The sequence below is a fragment of the Boleophthalmus pectinirostris genome, unplaced genomic scaffold, assembly GCF_026225935.1.
Source record: "Boleophthalmus pectinirostris isolate CB_2022bp ecotype Guang Dong unplaced genomic scaffold, ASM2622593v1 HiC_scaffold_13, whole genome shotgun sequence".
Taxonomy (NCBI): domain Eukaryota; kingdom Metazoa; phylum Chordata; class Actinopteri; order Gobiiformes; family Gobiidae; genus Boleophthalmus; species Boleophthalmus pectinirostris.
The window spans coordinates 1,955,360-1,974,073 of NW_026571036.1; the positions used below are offsets into that span (position 1 = coordinate 1,955,360).

Genomic DNA, 18,714 nt, shown 5'->3' on the forward strand with positions numbered 1-18,714 from the left:
GCAGAGAGTACCCCACAGAGAGTACCCCACAGAGAGTACCCCACAGAGAGTACCCCGCAGAGAGTACCCCACAGAGAGTACCCCAGAGACCCCCAGAGAGTACCCCAGAGTACCCCGCAGAGAGTACCCCGCAGAGAGTACCCCACAGAGAGTACCCCGCAGAGAGTACCCCGCAGAGAGTACCCCACAGAGTACCCCGCAGAGAGTACCCCGCAGAGAGTACCCCGCAGAGAGTACCCCACAGAGTACCCCACACCCACAGAATACCACAGAAAGTACAGCACAAAGTACCTCACAGAGCACCTCAGAGAGTAACCCAGAGAGTACCTCAGACTGCACCCAATATACAAGTAACAAGTAACTCAGATTGTACAAGAGAGTACCTCAGACGGCCCCAGTACACAGAGAGTACCTCAGACTGTCTCTAATTTACAAGAGAGTACCTCAGAGAGTACCTCAGAATGCCTCCAATACACAAGAGGGAGTTTTCCATGTAATCCTCATTTCAGAATTATTATTTCCGTGTAAAGTCCGAGGAGAAGGTTTGAATTCCGGAGTGTTTGGCGTCTGCATCGTCTCCACCGTCGAGTCGAGTCGTTTTATTTTGAAATAAACGACCGAAGAATCTGGACTCGAGTTTTTAGTTTGAGCCAAAGTCCTTGAAAAAGAAAAGAAACAGAAACACATGGAAAACAGGTTTACCCCCCAAGACCAGGACTAGACCAGGACTAAACCAGGACTAGACCAGGACTAAACCAGGACTAGACCAGGACTAACAGGACTAAACCAGGACTAGACCAGGACTAAACCAGGACTGAACCAGGACTAGACCAGGACTGAACCAGGACTAAACCAGGACTAGACCAGGACTAAACCAGGACTAAACCAGGACTACAGACCAGGACTGAACCAGGACTAAAGCAGGACTAAAGCAGGACTAAACCAGGACTGAACCAGGAATAAACCAGGACTAGACCAGGACTAAACCAGGACTGAACCAGGACTGAACCAGGACTAAACCAGGACTGAACCAGGACTAAACCAGGACTGAACCAGACTAGACCAGGACTAGACCAAGACTGAACCAGGACTAGACCAGGACTAGACCAGACTGAACCAGGACTAGACCAAGACTAAACCAGGACTAGACCAGGACTGAACTAGAAACTAGACCAGGACTGAACCAGGACTAAACCAGGACTGAACCAGGACTGAACCAGGACTGAACCAGGGACTGAACCAGGACTAGACCAGGACTAGACCAAGACTGAACCAGGACTAGACCAGGACTAAACCAGGACTAAACCAGGACTAAACCAGGACTACACCAGAACTAAACCAGGACTAAAGTAGGACTAAACCAGGACTAAACCAAGGCTAAATGGGTCCAGGACTAAAGCCGGACTCACAGAAGATCCGGTCTCGGTCTCAGATCTGTTGTTTTTTTCTGCGGTGAATCTGGGTCAGTGGGTCTTCAGCAGGTTTCAATTAACCCAATTATCTCCAAAGAGACCGGATAGTCCAGACACAGTCCTGGTTCAGTCCGGATCCAGTCCTGGTTTAGTCCTGGTTCAGTCCTGGTTCAGTCCTGGTTTAGTCCTGGTTTAGTCCTGGTTTAGTCCTGGTTTAGTCCTGCTTTAGTCCTGGTTTAGTCCTGGTTTAGTCCTGTTAGTCCTTTTAGTCTGGTTTAGTCTGGTTTAGTCCTGTTCAGTCCTGTTTAGTCCTGCTTTAGTCCTGGTTTAGTCCTGGTTAGTCCTGCTTTAGTCCTGGTTTAGTCCTGGTTTAGTCTGGTTTAGTCCTGGTTTAGTCCCGGTTTAGTCCTGCTTTAGTCCTGTTTAGTCCTGGTTAGTCCTGCCTTTAGTCCTGGTTTAGTCCTGGTTTAGTCCTGGTTTAGTCCTGGTTCAGTCCTGGTTTAGTCCTGGTTCAGTCCCGGTTTAGTCCTGGTTCAGTCCTGGTTTAGTCCTGGTTCAGTCCTGGTTTAGTCCTGCTTTAGTTCTGGTTTAGTCCTGGTTTAGTCCTGCTTTAGTCCTGTTTTAGTTCTGGTTTAGTCCTGGTTTAGTCCTGGTTTAGTCCTTTTAGTCCTGGTTTAGTCCTGTTTAGTCCTTAGTCCTGTTTAGTCCTGGTTTAGTCCTGGTCAGTCCCGGTTTAGTCCTGCTTTTAGTCCTGGTTTAGTCCTGGTTTAGTCCTGCTTTAGTCCTGGTTTAGTCCTGGTTCAGTCCTTTAGTCCTGCTTTAGTCCTGCTTTAGTTCTGCTTTAGTCCTGGTTTAGTCCTGTTTTTTAGTCCTGGTTTAGTTCTGTTTAGTCCTGGTTTAGTCCTGGTTTAGTCCCGGTTTAGTCCTGGTTTAGTCCTGGTTTAGTCCTGCTTAGTCCTGGTTTAGTCCTGGTTTAGTCCTGGTTCAGTCCCGGTTTAGTCCTGCTTTAGTCCTGGTTTAGTCCTGTTTAGTCCTGCTTTAGTCCTGCTTTAGTCCTGCTTTAGTCCTGGTTTAGTTCTGCTTTTAGTCCTGGTTTAGTCCTGGTTTAGTCCTGCTTTAGTCCTGGTTTAGTCCTGCTTTAGTTCTGGTTTAGTCCTGGTTTAGTCCTGCTTTAGTCCTGGTTTAGTCCTGCTTTATTCCTGGTTCAGTCCTGCTTTTTAGTCCTGCTTTAGTCCTGGTTTAGTCCTGGTTTAGTTCTTCCTCTGGTTATTTATACTTCTGTATTTGACTCCTGACCTCTGACCTCTGAGGTCAGGGGTCAGAGGTCAGAGGTTCACCTCGGCTCCAAACAAACACAAAATGGCTCCTGGTTCTTTGACGACGAGACCGAGAACAAAAGAACAGAACAAGTTTAATCAAACAACTCCAGATCACTCCAGATCACCCCAGATCACCCCAGATCACTCCAGATCACTCCAGATCACCCCAGATCACCCCAGATCACTCCAGATCACCCCAGATCACCCCAGATCACTCCAGATCACCCCAGATCACCCCAGATCACTCCAGATCACCCCAGATCACCCCAGATCACCCCAGATCACCCCAGATCACCCCAGATCACCCAGATCACTCCAGATCACTCCAGATCACTCCAGATCACTCCAGATCACTCCAGATCACTCACCCCAGATCACTCCAGATCACCCAGATCACCCCAGATCACTCCAGATCACCCCAGATCACTCCAGATCACTCCAGATCACTCCAGATCACCCAGATCACTCCAGATCACTCCAGATCACCCCAGATCACTCCAGATCACCCCAGATCACCCCAGATCACCCCAGATCACCCCAGATCACTCCAGATCACTCCAGATCACTCCAGATCACCCCAGATCACTCCAGATCACTCCAGATCACCCCAGATCACCCCAGATCACTAAATCCATTCAATTCTTCATCTCGACCTCGACCTCCGGAGGTAAACAGAGCGACGCAAACTCTTCTGCAGATACTGACACACGAGACTAGAGCCTCCACGCTTCACTCAAACATTTGAATATAGAAGTGACAGCGGAAAATAAAGCCCAGGAAACACACAAAGCACCAACAAAAGTCACACTTCAAATCTGAAAAATACAACTAAATACAGTCATTTAATATTAAACACAGTACAGAAGAGAGACTGCCTCTAATGTACAAGAGAGTACCTCAGAGAGTACCTCAGACTGGACCCAATATACAAGAGAGTACCTCAGACTGGACCCAATATACAAGAGAGTACCTCAGACTGGACCCAATATACAAGAGAGTACCTCAGACTGCCTCTAATGTACAAGAGAGTACCTCAGAGTACCTCAGACTGGACCCAATATACAAGAGAGTACCTCAGACTGCCTCTAATGTACAAGAGAGTACCTCAGAGAGTACCTCAGACTGCCCCAGTACACAGAGAGTACCTCAGAATGCCTCAGTACAAAAGAGAGTACCTCGAACTGGACCCAGTATACAAGAGAGTACCTCAGACGGCCTCTAATATACTCAGAGAGTACCTCAGACTGCCCCAGTACACAGAGAGTACCTCAAATAGCTTCTAATAGACAAGAGAGGACCTCCAACTGCCTGTAATATACAAGAGAGTACCTCAGACCACCTCTAATGTAAAATAGAGTACCTCAGACTGCCCCGATATACAAGAGAGAACCTCAGACCGCCCAGTACACAGAGAGTACCTCAGACTGCCTCTAATATACTCAGAGAGTACCTCAGACTGCCCCAATATACAAGAGAGTACCTCAGACTGCTTCTAATATACTAAGAGAGTACCTCAGACTGCCCCAGTATACAAGAGAGTACCTCAGACCGCCCTGTATACAAGAAAGTACCTCAGAGAGTACCTCAGACTGCCCACAATATGCAAGAGAGTACCTCAGACTGCCTCTAATAAACAAGAGAGTACCTCAGACTGCCTCTAATAAACAAGAGAGTACCTCAGACTGGTTCCAATACACAAGAGAGTACCTCAGAGAGTACCTCAGACCGCCCCAGTACACAGGAGAGTACCTCAGAGAGTACCTCAGACCGCCCCAGTACACAGGAGAGTACCTCAGAGAGTACCCCAGACCGCCCCAGTCCACAGTAGTGTATGTGTGACCTCGTGTGTCTGTGGTTCTCTCCTCAGAGCTGGTGGCCCCTCGCTCTCTCTCCTTCTCCGAGATCGGCTCCAGGAGCATGAGGGCCTCGTGGGCCATCGACGCTCCCAACGTGGAGGCGTTCCTGGTGAGGTTCCGCGCGGTACCCGAGGGGGGCGCTCCGGAGCACTTCGTGTCCGTGTCGGTGCCGGGCCACACCAAGAGCGCCGTCCTCCCTCACCTCTCCCCGCTCACCCGCTACCAAGTCCAAGTCCAGGCCCAGTACCAGAGAGGAGACAGTTCTGCCGTCCACGGAGAAGAGAGCACGATCCAGGGTGAGACTCAGGACCTCGTGGAGTCCTGGTTTAGACCTGGTTTAGTCCTGGTTTAGATCCTGGTTTAGACCTGGTTTAGTCCTGGTTTAGTCCTGGTTTAGTCCTGGTTTAGTCCTGGTTTAGACCTGGTTTAATCCTGGTTTAGACCTGGTTTAATCCTGGTTTAGTCCTGGTTTAGTCCTGGTTTAGTCCTGGTTTAGTCCTGGTTTAGACCTGGTTTAATCCTGGTTTAGTCCTGGATTAGTCCTGGTTTAATCCTGTTCAGACTTGGTTTAGTCCTTTTTAGTCTTGTTTCCGTCCTGATTTTAGACCTGGTTTAGTCCTGGTTTTAGTTCTGGTTTCATTCTCATTTAGTCCTGGTTCAGACCTGGTTTTAGTTCTCGTTTAGACCTGGTTTCAGTCCTAGTTTTAGTCCTGGTTGAGTCCTGGATTTGTCCCGGTTCAGTCCAGGTTTAGTCCTGGTTTAATCCTTGTTTGGTTCTGGTTCAGTCCTGGTTCAGTCCTGGTTTAGTCACATTGTCTCTTAAATCTCTTTTGGCCTCGAGCTCCGGCTTCACTCTGAAACGACTCCGACTCCACACACACACACACACACACACACACACACACACACACACACACACACACACACACACACACACACACACACACACACACACACACACACACACACACACACACACACACACACACACACACACACATCACGCACTCACACACACACACACACACACACACACACACACACACACACACACACACACACGGGCCTCCGGGAAAATGAGGATCCGCCAGAGACACTCAGACCTGAACTTTCAACTCCTCCTGGAATGTCAGAACAAACACGGGGCGCGGGGAGGGGCATCTGGGCGCGGGGAGGCATCTGGGGCGGGAGGAGGGCGGGGGGAGGGGCATCTGGGGCGGGGAGGGCATCTGGGGCGGGGAGGAGGGGCATTGGGGCGGGGGAGGAGGCATCTGGGGCGGGGGCGGAGGGCATCTGGGGCGGGGAGGAGGGGGGAGGAGGGCATCTGGGGCGGGGGAGGGGCGGGGAGGGGCATCTGAGGCGCGGGGAGGGCATCTGGGCGCGGGGAGGAGGGCATCTGGGCGCGGGGAGGGGCATCTGGGGGCGGGGAGGAGGGCATCTGGGGCGGGAGGAGGGCATCTGGGCGCGGGGAGGAGGGCATCTGGGGCGCGGGGAGGGCATCTGGGGTAGAGGTCCGTGGGTGGTTTGGTTCCGCGTCGCACAGAAACAATAAATAACTTCGATTATTCCCGTTTTATTTATTATTCAAGTCAGCGGTGTTTTATTTTGGTTCAGTCCAGGTTTTGGTCCTGGTTTAGACCTGGTTTAGACTTGGTTTAGTCCTGGTTTAGTCCTGGTTTACCTGGTTTAGTCCTGGTTTAGACCTGGTTTAGTCCTGGTTTAGACCTGGTTTAGTCCCTGGTTAGTAGTCCTGGTTTAGACATGGTTTAGTCCTGGTTTAGACCTGGTTTAGTCCTGGTTTAGTCTGGTTTAGACCTGGTTTAGTCCTGGTTTAGTCCTGGTTTAGTCCTGGTTTAGTCCTGGTTTAGATGGTTTAGTCCTGGTTTAGACCTGGTTTAGTCCTGGTTTAAAGGTTTTGCTCTAAACTGTGAGCAGGTGTCAGTGGCGACATAAAAGGTGTTGGAATTGAGGGTTGTCGGGAAGATGGAACGTCCGAGCGGCGGTTTGTCCGAGCGGCGGTTTGTCGGAGCGGCGGCGGTTTGTCCGAGCGGCGGTTTGTCCGAGCGGCGGTTTGTCCGAGCGGCGGTTTGTCCGAGCGGCGGCGGTTTGTCCGAGCGCGCGGTTTGTCCGAGCGGCGGTTTGTCCGAGCGGCGGTTTGTCCGAGCGGCGGTTTGTCCGAGGGCGGCGGCGGTTGTCCGAGCGGCGGTTTGTCGGAGCGGCGGTTTGTCCGAGCGGCGGCGGTTTGTCGGAGCGGCGGTTGTCCGAACGGCGGTTGTCGAGCGCGGTTTGTCCGGCGGCGGTTTGTCCGAACGGCGGCGGTTTGTCGGAGAGCGGCGGTTTGTCCGAACGGCGGCGGCGGCGGTTTGTCCGAGCGGCGGCGGTTTGTCCGAGCGCGGCGAGCGGCGGTTTGTCCGAACGGCGGCGGTTTGTTTGTCCGAGCGGCGGTTTGTCGGCGAGCGGCGGCGCGTTTGTCCGAGCGGCGGTTTGTCCGAGCGGTTTTCCGTTTCGAGCGGCGGTTTGTTCCGAGCGGCGGTTTGAGCGGCGGTTTGTCCGAGCGGCGGTTTTGTCCGAGCGGCGGTTTTGTCCGAGCGGGTTTGTCGAACTTTTTTTGTCTGACCAGAGAAGGTTTGTGAACATCTGTGTGAACAGGACATGTGGTTTTGTGCGTCAGAAGGTGTGTTTTGTTGTGTGTTGTGTGTGTTTTGTGTGTGTGTGTGTTGTGTTTTGTGTGTTGTGTTGTTGTGTTTGTGTGTGTTTGTTGTGTGTTGTTGTGTTGTGTGTGTGTGTGTCTGTTGTGTGTGTTGTGTGTGTGTGTGTGTGTTTTGTGTGTTGTTGTGCGTTGGACGTGTTGCGTAATCGTGGTGAGTGGTGTCCCCTCGGCGTTCCTCAGCCTTCCGGGGAAGCGTGTGTGTGTGTTGGTGTGTGTGTGTGTGTGTGTGTGGTGTGTGTGTGTGTGTGTGTGTGTGTGTGTGTGTGCAGGGGCTTGTCTGGAATGTGACACCAATATTTTCCGTTTTATGTCACTGCGGCTTTTTCCTCCAAAACAAAACGAAACACGACGAAGCAGAAACAAGAAACACGCTCTTATTGTGAAAGGACAAACACACACACAGACGACAGGAGCAGACAGGAGCAGGCAGGAGCAGACAGGAGCAGAAGCAGGAGCAGAGGAGCAGGAGCAGACAGGCAGGAGCTGACAGGAGCTGACAGGAGCTGAGGAGCTGACAGGAGCAGACAGGAGCTGACAGGAGCTGACAGGAGCTGACAGGAGCAGAGCAGGAGCAGACAGGAGCTGACAGGAGCTGACAGGAGCTGACAGGAGCAGGAGCTGACAGGAGCAGACAGGAGCAGACTGACAGGAGCAGGCAGGAGCTGACAGGAGCTGACAGGAGCAGGAGCTGAGGAGCAGGCAGCAGACAGGAGCTGACAGGAGCATGACAGGAGCTGACAGGAGATGACAGGAGCAGAGCAGGAGCAGAGCAGGAGCTGACAGGAGCTGACAGGAGCAGACAGGAGCTGACAGGAGCTGACAGGAGCAGACAGGAGCAGACAGGAGCAGACAGGAGCTGACAGGAGCAGACAGGAGCAGGAGCAGACAGGAGCAGACAGGAGCAGGGACAGAGGAGTACATGCATTAGAATCAGTTCACCTTTTGCCCTCTCTCTCTCTCCTCTCTCTCTCTCTCTCTCCTCTCTTCCGTTTTCTCTCTATTCTTCCCTTTCTCTCTCCTCTCTCTTTCCCCTCTTCTCTCTCTTCTCTTCTCTTTTCTCTTTCTTCTCTTTCTCTCTCCTCTCCTCTCTCTCTCTCTCTTCTTTCTCTTTCTCTCTCTGTGTGTGTTTGGTTTAGCGTTTGTGTAACGTGAGGCTCCGGAGGTTCAAGGACTGTAGGAAAAATCAGCGCTGCCAAGTTTACAGGGAATTTTCCATCGACTCAGACACGACCAGGAAAGAGGGAAGAGAGGGAGGAGAGGAGGAACGAGAGGAGAGAGGGAGAGAGGAGGAGAGAGAGAGAGAGAGGAGAGAGGAGAGAGAGAGAGAGAGAGAGGAGAGAGAAGAGAGGGAGGAGAGGAGGAATGAGAGAGAAAAGAGAGGAGGAGAGAGAGGAATGAGAGAGAGGAGGAAGAGAAGAAGAGAGGGAGAGAGAGGAATGAGAGAGGAAGAGAGAGAGGAGAGAGGAGAGAGAGAGAGAGGAGAGAGAGAGAAAAGAGAGGAGGAATGAGAGAGAAGAGAGGAGAGAGGGAGGAGAGGAGGAATGAGAGAGAAAAGAGAGGAGGAGAGGAGGAATGGAGAGGAGAAGGAAGAGGAGAATGAGAGAGAAGAGAGGGAGGAGAGGAGAGAGAGGGAGAGAGAGAGAGAAGAGAGAGAGAGAGAGAGAGAGAGGAAGGAGAGGAGAGAGGAGAGAGAGAGGAGAGAAGGAGGGATGAGAGAGAAAAGAGGGAGAGGAGAACAGAGAGGGAGAGGAGAGAGAAAGAGGGACGAGAGGGAAAAGAGGGAGGAGAGAGGAGGAATGAGAGAGAACAGAGGGAGAGGAGAAGAGAGGACAGAGGAGAGAAGAGAGAAGGAGGGATGAGAGAGAAAAGAGGGAGGAGACGAGGGCAGGGGGAGGAGGAGAGAGAAGGGAGAGAAGAAAAGAGAGGAGGAGGAACGAGAGCGAGGAGGAGGAATGAGAAAGAGAGTGAAAAGACATTGTGGAAAAGATGGAAAGAGGAAAGAGGGAGAGAGAGAGAGAGAGAGAGAGAGAGAGAGGGCAGACAGAGGTGAGCGAGTGATGAGCGATGGAGAAAGACAGCGGAGAGAAAGAAAAGAGCAGATGTCAAATACGCCGAGTTCAGGTTCTGTCGTTTTCTCTCCTGTGATGATGTCATGGTTTGAGACGGGGGGCGGGGCCTGTGGGACTCTCTGGTGATGATGATGTCGTGGTTTGAGACGGGGGGCGGGGCCTGTGGGACTCTCTGGTGATGATGTCATGGTTTGAGACGGGGGCCTGTGGGACTCTCTGGTGATGTCATGGTTTGAGCGGGCGGGCCTGTGGGACTCTCTGGTGATGTCATGGTATGAGACGGGGGCGGAGCCTGTGGGACTCTCTGGTGATGATGTCATGGTATGAGACGGGGGGCGGAGCCTGTGGGACTCTCTGGTGATGATGTCGTGGTTTGAGACGGGGGGCGGGGCCTGTGGGACTCTCTGGTGATGATGTCATGGTTTGAGACGGGGGGCGGGGCTGTGGGACTCTCTGGTGATGATGTCATGGTTTGAGACGGGGGGCGGGGCCTGTGGGACTCTCTGGTGATGATGTCATGGGGAGAGTTTTTAATGAAATCTCCAAACTGCTTCTTCTGCTGCACAAATGTTTCTCCTTCTCGTTTTTTTGTTTGGGATCAGCTCCACAAACCAAACTCGTCATTTTATTTTAATCTTCTGTCCTAAAGTCTTTTCAGCTGAAACTCTCTCTCTTTCTCTCTTTTGTCTAACCACAGATGTGAACAGAGCAGGTCCAGGATCAGTCTGACAAACATCACATTTAGGAGCTTTGAGGATTTAAGTTTTAAGATTTTAAAGTTTAAGTTTTAAGTTTTGTTGTGAAAATAGAAAGAATCCGGAAACAGGAGACTCCAACAATCCGTGTGTCGTTCGTTCATTTGTTTTTCAATATAAAACCAAAAATGAGAAAATGAAAAAACAACAGTTTTCTTCATTATTTGTCTCCAAAACCAAAATGAACAAAACAGATGATTTAGTTTTTTCAGTTTTTGATTTTGTGTTTAAATGAAAAATGGAAAAAACGGATAACGACCGTTTCCTGTTTATGTGACTTCTGTGACTGCGATGCCGGACTGTTGCACCGCGTACGGACTGAACCAGGACTGATCCAGGTCTGAGGCCAGACCAGGACCAGACCAGGACCAGACCAGGACCAGGGTGGGACCAGGGCGGGACCAGGGCGGGACCAGGGCGGACTCCGAGCTTTGACTGCGAGCCTCCCCTGCTGTGGGCTCTGAACCTCCAGTCTGGTCCTGGTCTGGTCCTGGTCTCAGTCCCGGTCTGGTCCCGGTCTCAGTCCCGGTCTGGTCCCGGTCTGGTCCCGGTCTCAGTCCCGGTCTGGTCCAGGTCTGGTCTCGTACCTGGATCAGTCCTGGTTCTGCTTAATGTTTAATAAGAGCGTGTGGAAGTTGTTGCTTTTTTCATAATAAAAGTGTGTGTGTTTTCAGAATAAGAGCGTGTGAATGTTTGGGTTTTTCAGAATAAGAGCCTGGGTGTTTTCAGAATAAGAGCGTGTGAATGTTTGGGTTTTTCAGAATAAGAGCCTGGGTGTTTTCAGAATAAGAGCGTGTGAATGTTTGGGTTTTTCAGAGGTTTTTCAGAATAAGAGCGTGTGGATGTTTGGGTGTTTTCAGAATAAGAGCGTGTGGATGTTTGGGGGTGTTTTCAGAATAAGAGCGTGTAGATGTTTGGGTGTTTTCAGAATAAGAGCGCGTGGATTTTGTTGTTTTTTTCAGAATAAGAGCACGTAGATGTTGTAGTGTTTTCAGAATAAGAGCCTGGGTGTTTTCAGAATAAGAGCGTGCAAATGTTTGGGTGTTTTCAGAATAAGAGCGTGTGGATGTTTGGGTGTTTTCAGAATAAGAGCGTGTGGATTTTGTTGGTGTTTTCAGAATAAGAGCTTGTGGATGTTTGGGTGTTTTCAGAATAAGAGCGCGTGGCTGTTTGGGTGTTTTCAAAATAATAGCGTGTGGATGTTTGGGTGTTTTCAGAATAAGAGCGTGTGGATGTTTGGGTGTTTTCAGAATAAGAGCGTGTGGATGTTTGGGTGTTTTCAGAATAAGAGCAGGACCTGGGGTGGACTCGGTGGCGGTTTTTCGCAGGTTTACTTTGTGATTATGGTCAGAGCCGGACTCGGTCAAACACCAGCGCCATGGAAACCACACGTGTTTAAAGAAACAATGAGGAACATATACAAGTGTTCAACAAAAGAACTTTCCACAAACTAAAAATACGACTCAACTACAAATTACACAGACAAAACAGAACTAAACCAGAACTGAACCAGAACTGAACCAGGACTGAACCAGGACTGAACCAGAACTGAACCAGGACTGAACCAGGACTGAACCAGGTCTAAAACAGGTCTAAACCAGGACTAAACCAGGACTCAAACAGGTCTAAACCAGGACAAAACCAGGACTAAAACAGGACTAAACCAGGTCTAAACCAGTTCTAAACCAAGAGTAAACCAGGTCTAAACCAGGTCTAAACCAGGTTTAAACCAGGACTAAACCAGGACTAAAACAGGACTAAACCAGGACTAAACCACGTCTAAACCAGGACTAAATCAGGACTGAACCAGGTCTAAACCAGGACTGAACAAGGACTAAACCAGGTCTAAACCAGGACTAAACCAGGTCTAAACCAGGACTAAACCAGATCTAAACCAGGTCTAAACCAGGTCTAAACCAGGTCTAAACCAGGACAAAACCAGGACTCAAACAGGACTAAAACAGGACTTAACCAGGTTCTAAAATGAGGTAAATGTTAAAATTAATGACTCTGATATGAGGCTGACACAGGCTTTTGTTCAGTCCCGGTTCAGTCCCGGTTCAGTCCCGGTTCAGTCCCGGTTCAGTCCTGACTCAGTCCTGACTCAGTCCCGGTTCAGTCCTGACTCAGTCCCGGTCTGGGTTTTATGGAGGACTTATTGCCGTGTTTATTTTCCACAGGGGACGTTCCAGACAGATAATTTCAGTCACATGTTTGAACCAGACAGAATCCACAAACCTCAAACCTTTTTCCAGATCTCACCCCGAGACCCAGACCCGAGCCAGAACCAGAACCAGACCAGACCCGAGACTCCGCAACACGATCATAACATCAGACCCAGACCCAGACCCAGACCCGAGCCAGAACCAGAACCAGACCCAGACCCGAGCCAGAACCAGACCTGAGCCAGAACCAGAACCAGAACCAGACCCGAGACTTTGCAACACGATTATAACATCAGACCCAGACCCAGACCTGAGCCAGACCTGAGCCAGAACCAGACCCAAACCCGAGCCAGAACCAGAACCAGAACCAGACCCGAGACTCCGCAACACGATCATAACATCAGACCCAGACCCAGACCCGAGCCAGAACCAGAACCAGACCAGACCCGAGACTCCGCAACACGATCATAACATCAGACCCAGACCCAGACCCGAGCCAGAACCAGAACCAGACCAGACCCGAGACTCTGCAACACGATCATAACATCAGACCCAGACCCAGACCTGAGCCAGACCCGAGCCAGAACCAGAACCAGACCCGAGACTTTGCAACACGATTATAACATCAGACCCAGACCCAGACCCAGACCTGAGCCAGAACCAGAACCAGACCAGACCCGAGACTCCGCAACACGATCATAACATCAGACCCAGACCCAGACCCGAGCCAGAACCAGAACCAGACCCGAGACTTTGCAACACGATTATAACATCAGACCCAGACCCAGACCTGAGCCAGAACCAGACCCAAACCCGAGCCAGAACCAGACCCGAGCCAGAACCAGAACCAGAACCAGACCCGAGACTCCGCAACATGATCATAACATCAGACCCAGACCCAGACCTGAGCCAGAACCAGACCTGAGCCAGACCTGGTTTAGACCTGGTTTAGTCCTCCTTTAGTCCTAATTTAGACCTCCTTTAGTCCTGGTTTAGACCTGGTTTAGACCTGTTTTAGACCTGGTTTAGACCTCCTTCAGTCTTGGTTTAGTCCTGTTTTAGTCCTGGTTTAGACCTCCTTTAGTCCTCCTTTAGACCTTTTTAGTCCTGTTTTAGACCTGGTTTAGACCTCCTTTAGTCCTCCTTTAGACCTTTTTTAGTCCTGTTTTAGTCCTGGTTTAGACCTCCTTTAGTCCTCCTTTAGACCTTCTTTAGTCCTGTTTTAGTCCTGGTTTAGACCTCCTTTAGTCCTGACCCTTGTCCTCGTCTCTTGGCAGAAATCGGACCTCCTCGGGACCTCGTGACCTCGGACGTGACCGAGTCCAGTTTCTCGGTCTCGTGGTCCGCCGCGCCCGGTCCGGTCCGGTCCTACTCGCTCCGGTGGAGGTCCCTGTTCTCAGACGAGTCCGGACTGAAGCGGGTCCCGGGGGCCCAGACCAGCGCCGTCCTGGAGGGTCTGAGTCCGGAGACCCGGTACCAGGTCTGGGTCAAAGCGGAGTACGGCGAGCGGGAGAGCGACGAGCTGAGCGGCCTCGAGACCACGGAAGGTACGAAAAAAAAATAAATAAATAAAACGTTTCATATTTTGTGATTCATACGACGGAGTTTAAGGGTCAGATAAAAAAAAAAAACATGCTGGCGCTACGAGAATAAAGTCGTAACATTTTGACATTAAAGTCGCAATATTATGAGAACAAAGTTGAAGCCAGAAAAAGTCTTAATTTTACGTGAATAAAGTCATAATTTTACAAGAATAAAGTCGTAATTTTACAAGAATAAAGTCATAATTTTACAAGAATAAAGTCATAATTTTACGTGAATAAAGTTGTAATTTTTACGAGAAATAAAGTTGTAATTTTACGAGAATAAAGTCTTAATTTTACGTGAATAAAGTCATAATTTTACAAGAATAAAGTCGTAATTTTACAAGAATAAAGTCATAATTTTACAAGAATAAAGTCATAATTTTACGAGAATAAAGTTGTAATTTTACGAGAATAAAGTCTTAATTTTACGTGAATAAAGTCATAATTTTACAAGAATAAAGTCATAATTTTACAAGAATAAAGTCGTAATTTTACAAGAATAAAGTCATAATTTTACAAGAATAAAGTCATAATTTTACGTGAATAAAGTTGTAATTTTACGAGAATAAAGTCATAATTTTACGTGAATAAAACTGTAATTTTACGAGAATAAAGTCGTAATTTTACGAGAATAAAGTCGTAATTTTACGAGAATAAAGTCGTAATTTTACAAGAATAAAGTCGTAATTTTACAAGAATAAAGTCGTAATTTTACAAGAATAAAGTTGTAATTTTACGAGAATAAAGTTGTAATTTTACGAGAATAAAGTCATAATTTTACGTGAATAAAATTGTAATTTTACGAGAATAAAGTCGTAATTTTACGAGAATAAAGTCGTAATTTTACGAGAATAAAGTCGTAATTTTACAAGAATAAAGTCATAATTTTACAAGAATAAAGTCGTAATTTTACAAGAATAAAGTCATAATTTTACAAGAATAAAGTCATAATTTTACGAGAATAAAGTTGTAATTTTACGAGAATAAAGTCATAATTTTACGAGAATAAAGTCATAATTTTACAAGAATAAAGTCATAATTTTACAAGAATAAAGTCATAATTTTACAAGAATAAAGTCATAATTTTACAAGAATAAAGTCATAATTTTGAGAATAAAGTCGTAGTCAAAATAAAGTCATAATATTAGGAGAAAATCGTCGGCTCGTGGAGAATTTTGAGCATTTTGTAAAGGAGAAGAATCCGTGTATCATTCGTTCATTCGACTGAACCAGGACTGAATCAGGACTAAATCAGGTCCGGAACCAAACCAGAACTAAGACCAGGATTGAGACTGGGACCAGACCAGGACTGAAAACGGTTTAGTCCTGGTTTAAGTCATGGAAATGGGAAATGGCGTTTCTGTGACTTTAAAATGCAATGTGGGACTGAACTAGGACTAAACCAGGACTAAACCAGGACTGAACCAGGACTGAACCAGGGCTAAACCAGGACTGAACCGTTTTCAGTCCTGATCTGGTCCCAGTCTCAGTCCCGGTCCTGTTCCCGGTCTCAATCCTGGTCTCAGTTCCTGTCTGATCCCAGTCTCAGTCTTGGTCCTGGACTCAGTCTTTGTCTAAGTCCTGGTCTCAGTCCCGGTCTGGTCTCGGACCTGGTTTAGTCCTGGTTTAGTCCTGGTTTAGTCCTGGTTCAGTTCGAAGGTGCAAATAATGAAGAAAATTGTTGTTCGTTTTCTTATTTTTGGTTTTATTTTGAAAAACAAGGTTCTTCTTCTGCCGCATTTTTCACTTTGACTTTGATTTTATTACGATTTTATTTTAACTTCGACTTTATTCTCGTAAAATTATGACTTTAATGTCGAAATGTTACGACTTTATTCTCGTAGCTCCAGCATGTTTTTTTTTTTTTTTTTTAATCTGACCCTTATACTTCGTCGTAGATTCATATTTTGTGATTCATATTTCGTGTTTAATTCCGAGTCGGTTTGGTGGAAAAGTTTTTGTGGTTGAATATTTATCAGAGTTTTACGTGAGTGAAGTTTGTGTAGAAAATACAACAACAGTGGAAAAACGTCTGAGTTCTAAAACAGAATCCCTCTGTTTACGTCGTCAAACACGGAACGACTCGGACAGAAGCAGACGGTTTATCTCCGCCAAGTCGCCCACGTCAAACGCACGACTGGAAAAACAAACAAAAAAAGATCACAATCGATTCTGCAAAAAGTTTGGTTTGTGTGATTCTGGTTCTTAAAATATTATTATGGCTGAGTATCGTTAAGAAGTTTTCGATATGATACAAACCTCGATACAGTGAGTTTTTGATACGATATACTTCAAACGATTCGATACGCTTCAATAAAAAATAAAGTCTAAATTGTGGCTGGTTCAGAAGTTAATCGAAATAGTGACGATGGAGCTTCCGGAAAAACACAACACGAAACACGAGCGATGGAAAGATGGCGGCGCTGCGGCGCACAGTTTTAGAAATAATGAGGAGCGGACGTGTTTTATGGATAAGTTTAGAGAAAGTGACTTTTATAGATTTCAAAGTGATGATGTTGAAGTTGATTATAAAGTGAAAAACAACGACAGTGACGGACTTTCGGGGAGAAGATGAGAATGCAGCTGATGCGTCTGTGTGGATCCTGCGATGTCCCAACAAACTATCTGAGCTTTATACTCGATTATGAACCAAAATTGCCCTGAAATCTGGATGTTGCCCAGGCCAGTCCTTTAAAATATTTCAGTCTTTTTTCCAAGATGCGACGTATAACAGAATCACTACAGAAAAAAACACTTATGTGGAGCTCTGCACACGAGAAAATAACCAAGATGACAAATACTGGACACACACTGACGGGGGAAGAGTTTTATTATTATATTATAATAAGATAAATGAGTTGAATAAATAAAATAAGTTGAATAAGCTAAATGAGTTGAATAAGTTAAATGGAAAAAATGAATTGGGTGCACACAGGTGAACAACAGATAAAAACAGGTGAACACTTGGCTCTACTGTATCTGGTGATATGAAATCTGTTTAAATACTTTGACAAAGTATATATATATTTTTTTTATGAATATAGTTCTCAGAACATGCAGATATCAGATGCTGAATGTAGTTTTTTGTTTTCGATTTTGCACCTGACCAGGTAAACTCTCATTTTCAGTGAGCTGTTATAAACCTGTAAATGAGTTGAATCACATTTAAACATCCATAAATGAAGAGTTCAGAGTCTAAGGTTTCCAGAGATACAAATATGTCTGTGTTACAATTAAGTTCATGAGTGTAAAAATCATTTATAATCACTCGTGGAAGTGTGTTTTCTTTTATGCAGTGATGCTCTATGGGTGTAGCCCTAGTAACACATGTCTGGGTTGTTCCTAGTCGGCGTCCGGGGGGGAAAGAGTTAACGCCGACTGTCACAAATATGTAACAAACCGTTTGGATGGAGACATAAGTGGAGCGAGCGGCTGCGTCCCCCAGAGCCGTCGGTGCATCTGCAGGAGCTTCCCTGAGAACCTTCGCCAAACTCTTGTGTCTAGTGTCGCAAATTTGAAACATACACAGATTTATATTAATTTTGTTTTTGCTGTAGTCAATTAATAATCTCAACTTAATTTACCCTCTACTTAAAGGCAAAAGTACGGAAGACGAGTGGGGTCACAACAAACGCAAGCGCTGAAGCAAATACAAATGCCACAACACATTAAAAAGCCACAACAAACCAAAAAAAGCCACAACGGAAATGACCGCGGGACTCTGTTTTAATGCAAACGCCGCAACAAATACAAACACAACACAACAAACGCCACAACACAAACGCAAATGCCGCAACACATTAAAAAGCCACAACACATCAAAAAGCCACAACAGCCACAAGTGACCGCGGGACTCTATTTTTCCGACGGACCGATCAAGCGGCAAGTGAAGAAGAAGAAGAACTACAACGTGAAACGAATAATGTTAAAACAATAAATTACTTTTACTTACGTTTCCAACTTCTCCGTTCCTTTACTTTTCACGTTGTAGTTCTTCTTCTTCACTTGCCGCTTGATCGGTCCGTCGAAAAATAGAGTCCCGCGGTCATTTCCGTTGTGGCTTTTTTTGGTGTGTTGTGGCTTTTTAATGTGTCGTCGCGTTTGCATTTGTTGCGGCGTTTGCGTTTGTCGTGACGCCTCTCGGCTTCCGTACAAAAACACACACAAAACATTTTATAAACGTCTGTAGAAATTCAGGTGTGAAAATAATTAATCATTTTAGAAATAAACTCAGTCACAGCACAAATCAACACAAACCAAAAGCAAACGTTTGTATCATTTTCTGTTGTTTTGAGGCTGTTTCACATTTTAGGGGCTGGACGACGTCATCAGATCAAAATAAAACTGTTCATATTTTAAGAACCAGAATCACACAAACCAAATTTTTGCAGCACAAATGAAGCACAAACGATTGACACGGTTTTTGTGCAGGTTTGCGTTCGTGTCGTTTGATGGGGGCGACTTCACGCAGGTAGAAAATTTACACAAATCTTCGTTTAGTGCACGCGGCGTTTTGTTGCGATGGCGTTCACGGTGACCTCAGCTGGACACTGCAGTTTTCTTTTATTTGTTTGGACAATCCGGACGATCCTGTCTCGGGACTTTGATCCAGGTCTCTTTGGATTTGTGAGCGGGATGCGGGAGGGGGCTGAGGTTTTGTCTTCTTCTTCCCTCCTCCTCCTCCTCAGCTCACAGACGTAAAGCGAGATGATCATCAGAACCACTGCGGGTTTGTGTCTGGGTTGATCCCGTGTGCTGTGTCAGATCTGTGGAAGGGCGTGTGGTGTTTTTTGTGTCGGTTGTCGTGGGCAGATCGTTGTGTATTTGTTGTGTTGTTCGTCT

The 18,714-nt window shown here is 47.2% G+C and overlaps 1 protein-coding gene across 1 annotated transcript in view; it reads left to right on the forward strand.

The window, feature by feature from the left end:
- col12a1b (collagen, type XII, alpha 1b) overlaps positions 1-18,714 on the forward strand; it is a 257,397-nt gene that overhangs the window by 50,290 nt on the left and 188,393 nt on the right. Inside the window, 2 exon segments of the mRNA XM_055149744.1 lie at positions 4,599-4,883; positions 13,564-13,833. Coding sequence (XP_055005719.1) covers positions 4,599-4,883; positions 13,564-13,833 — 555 coding nt within the window.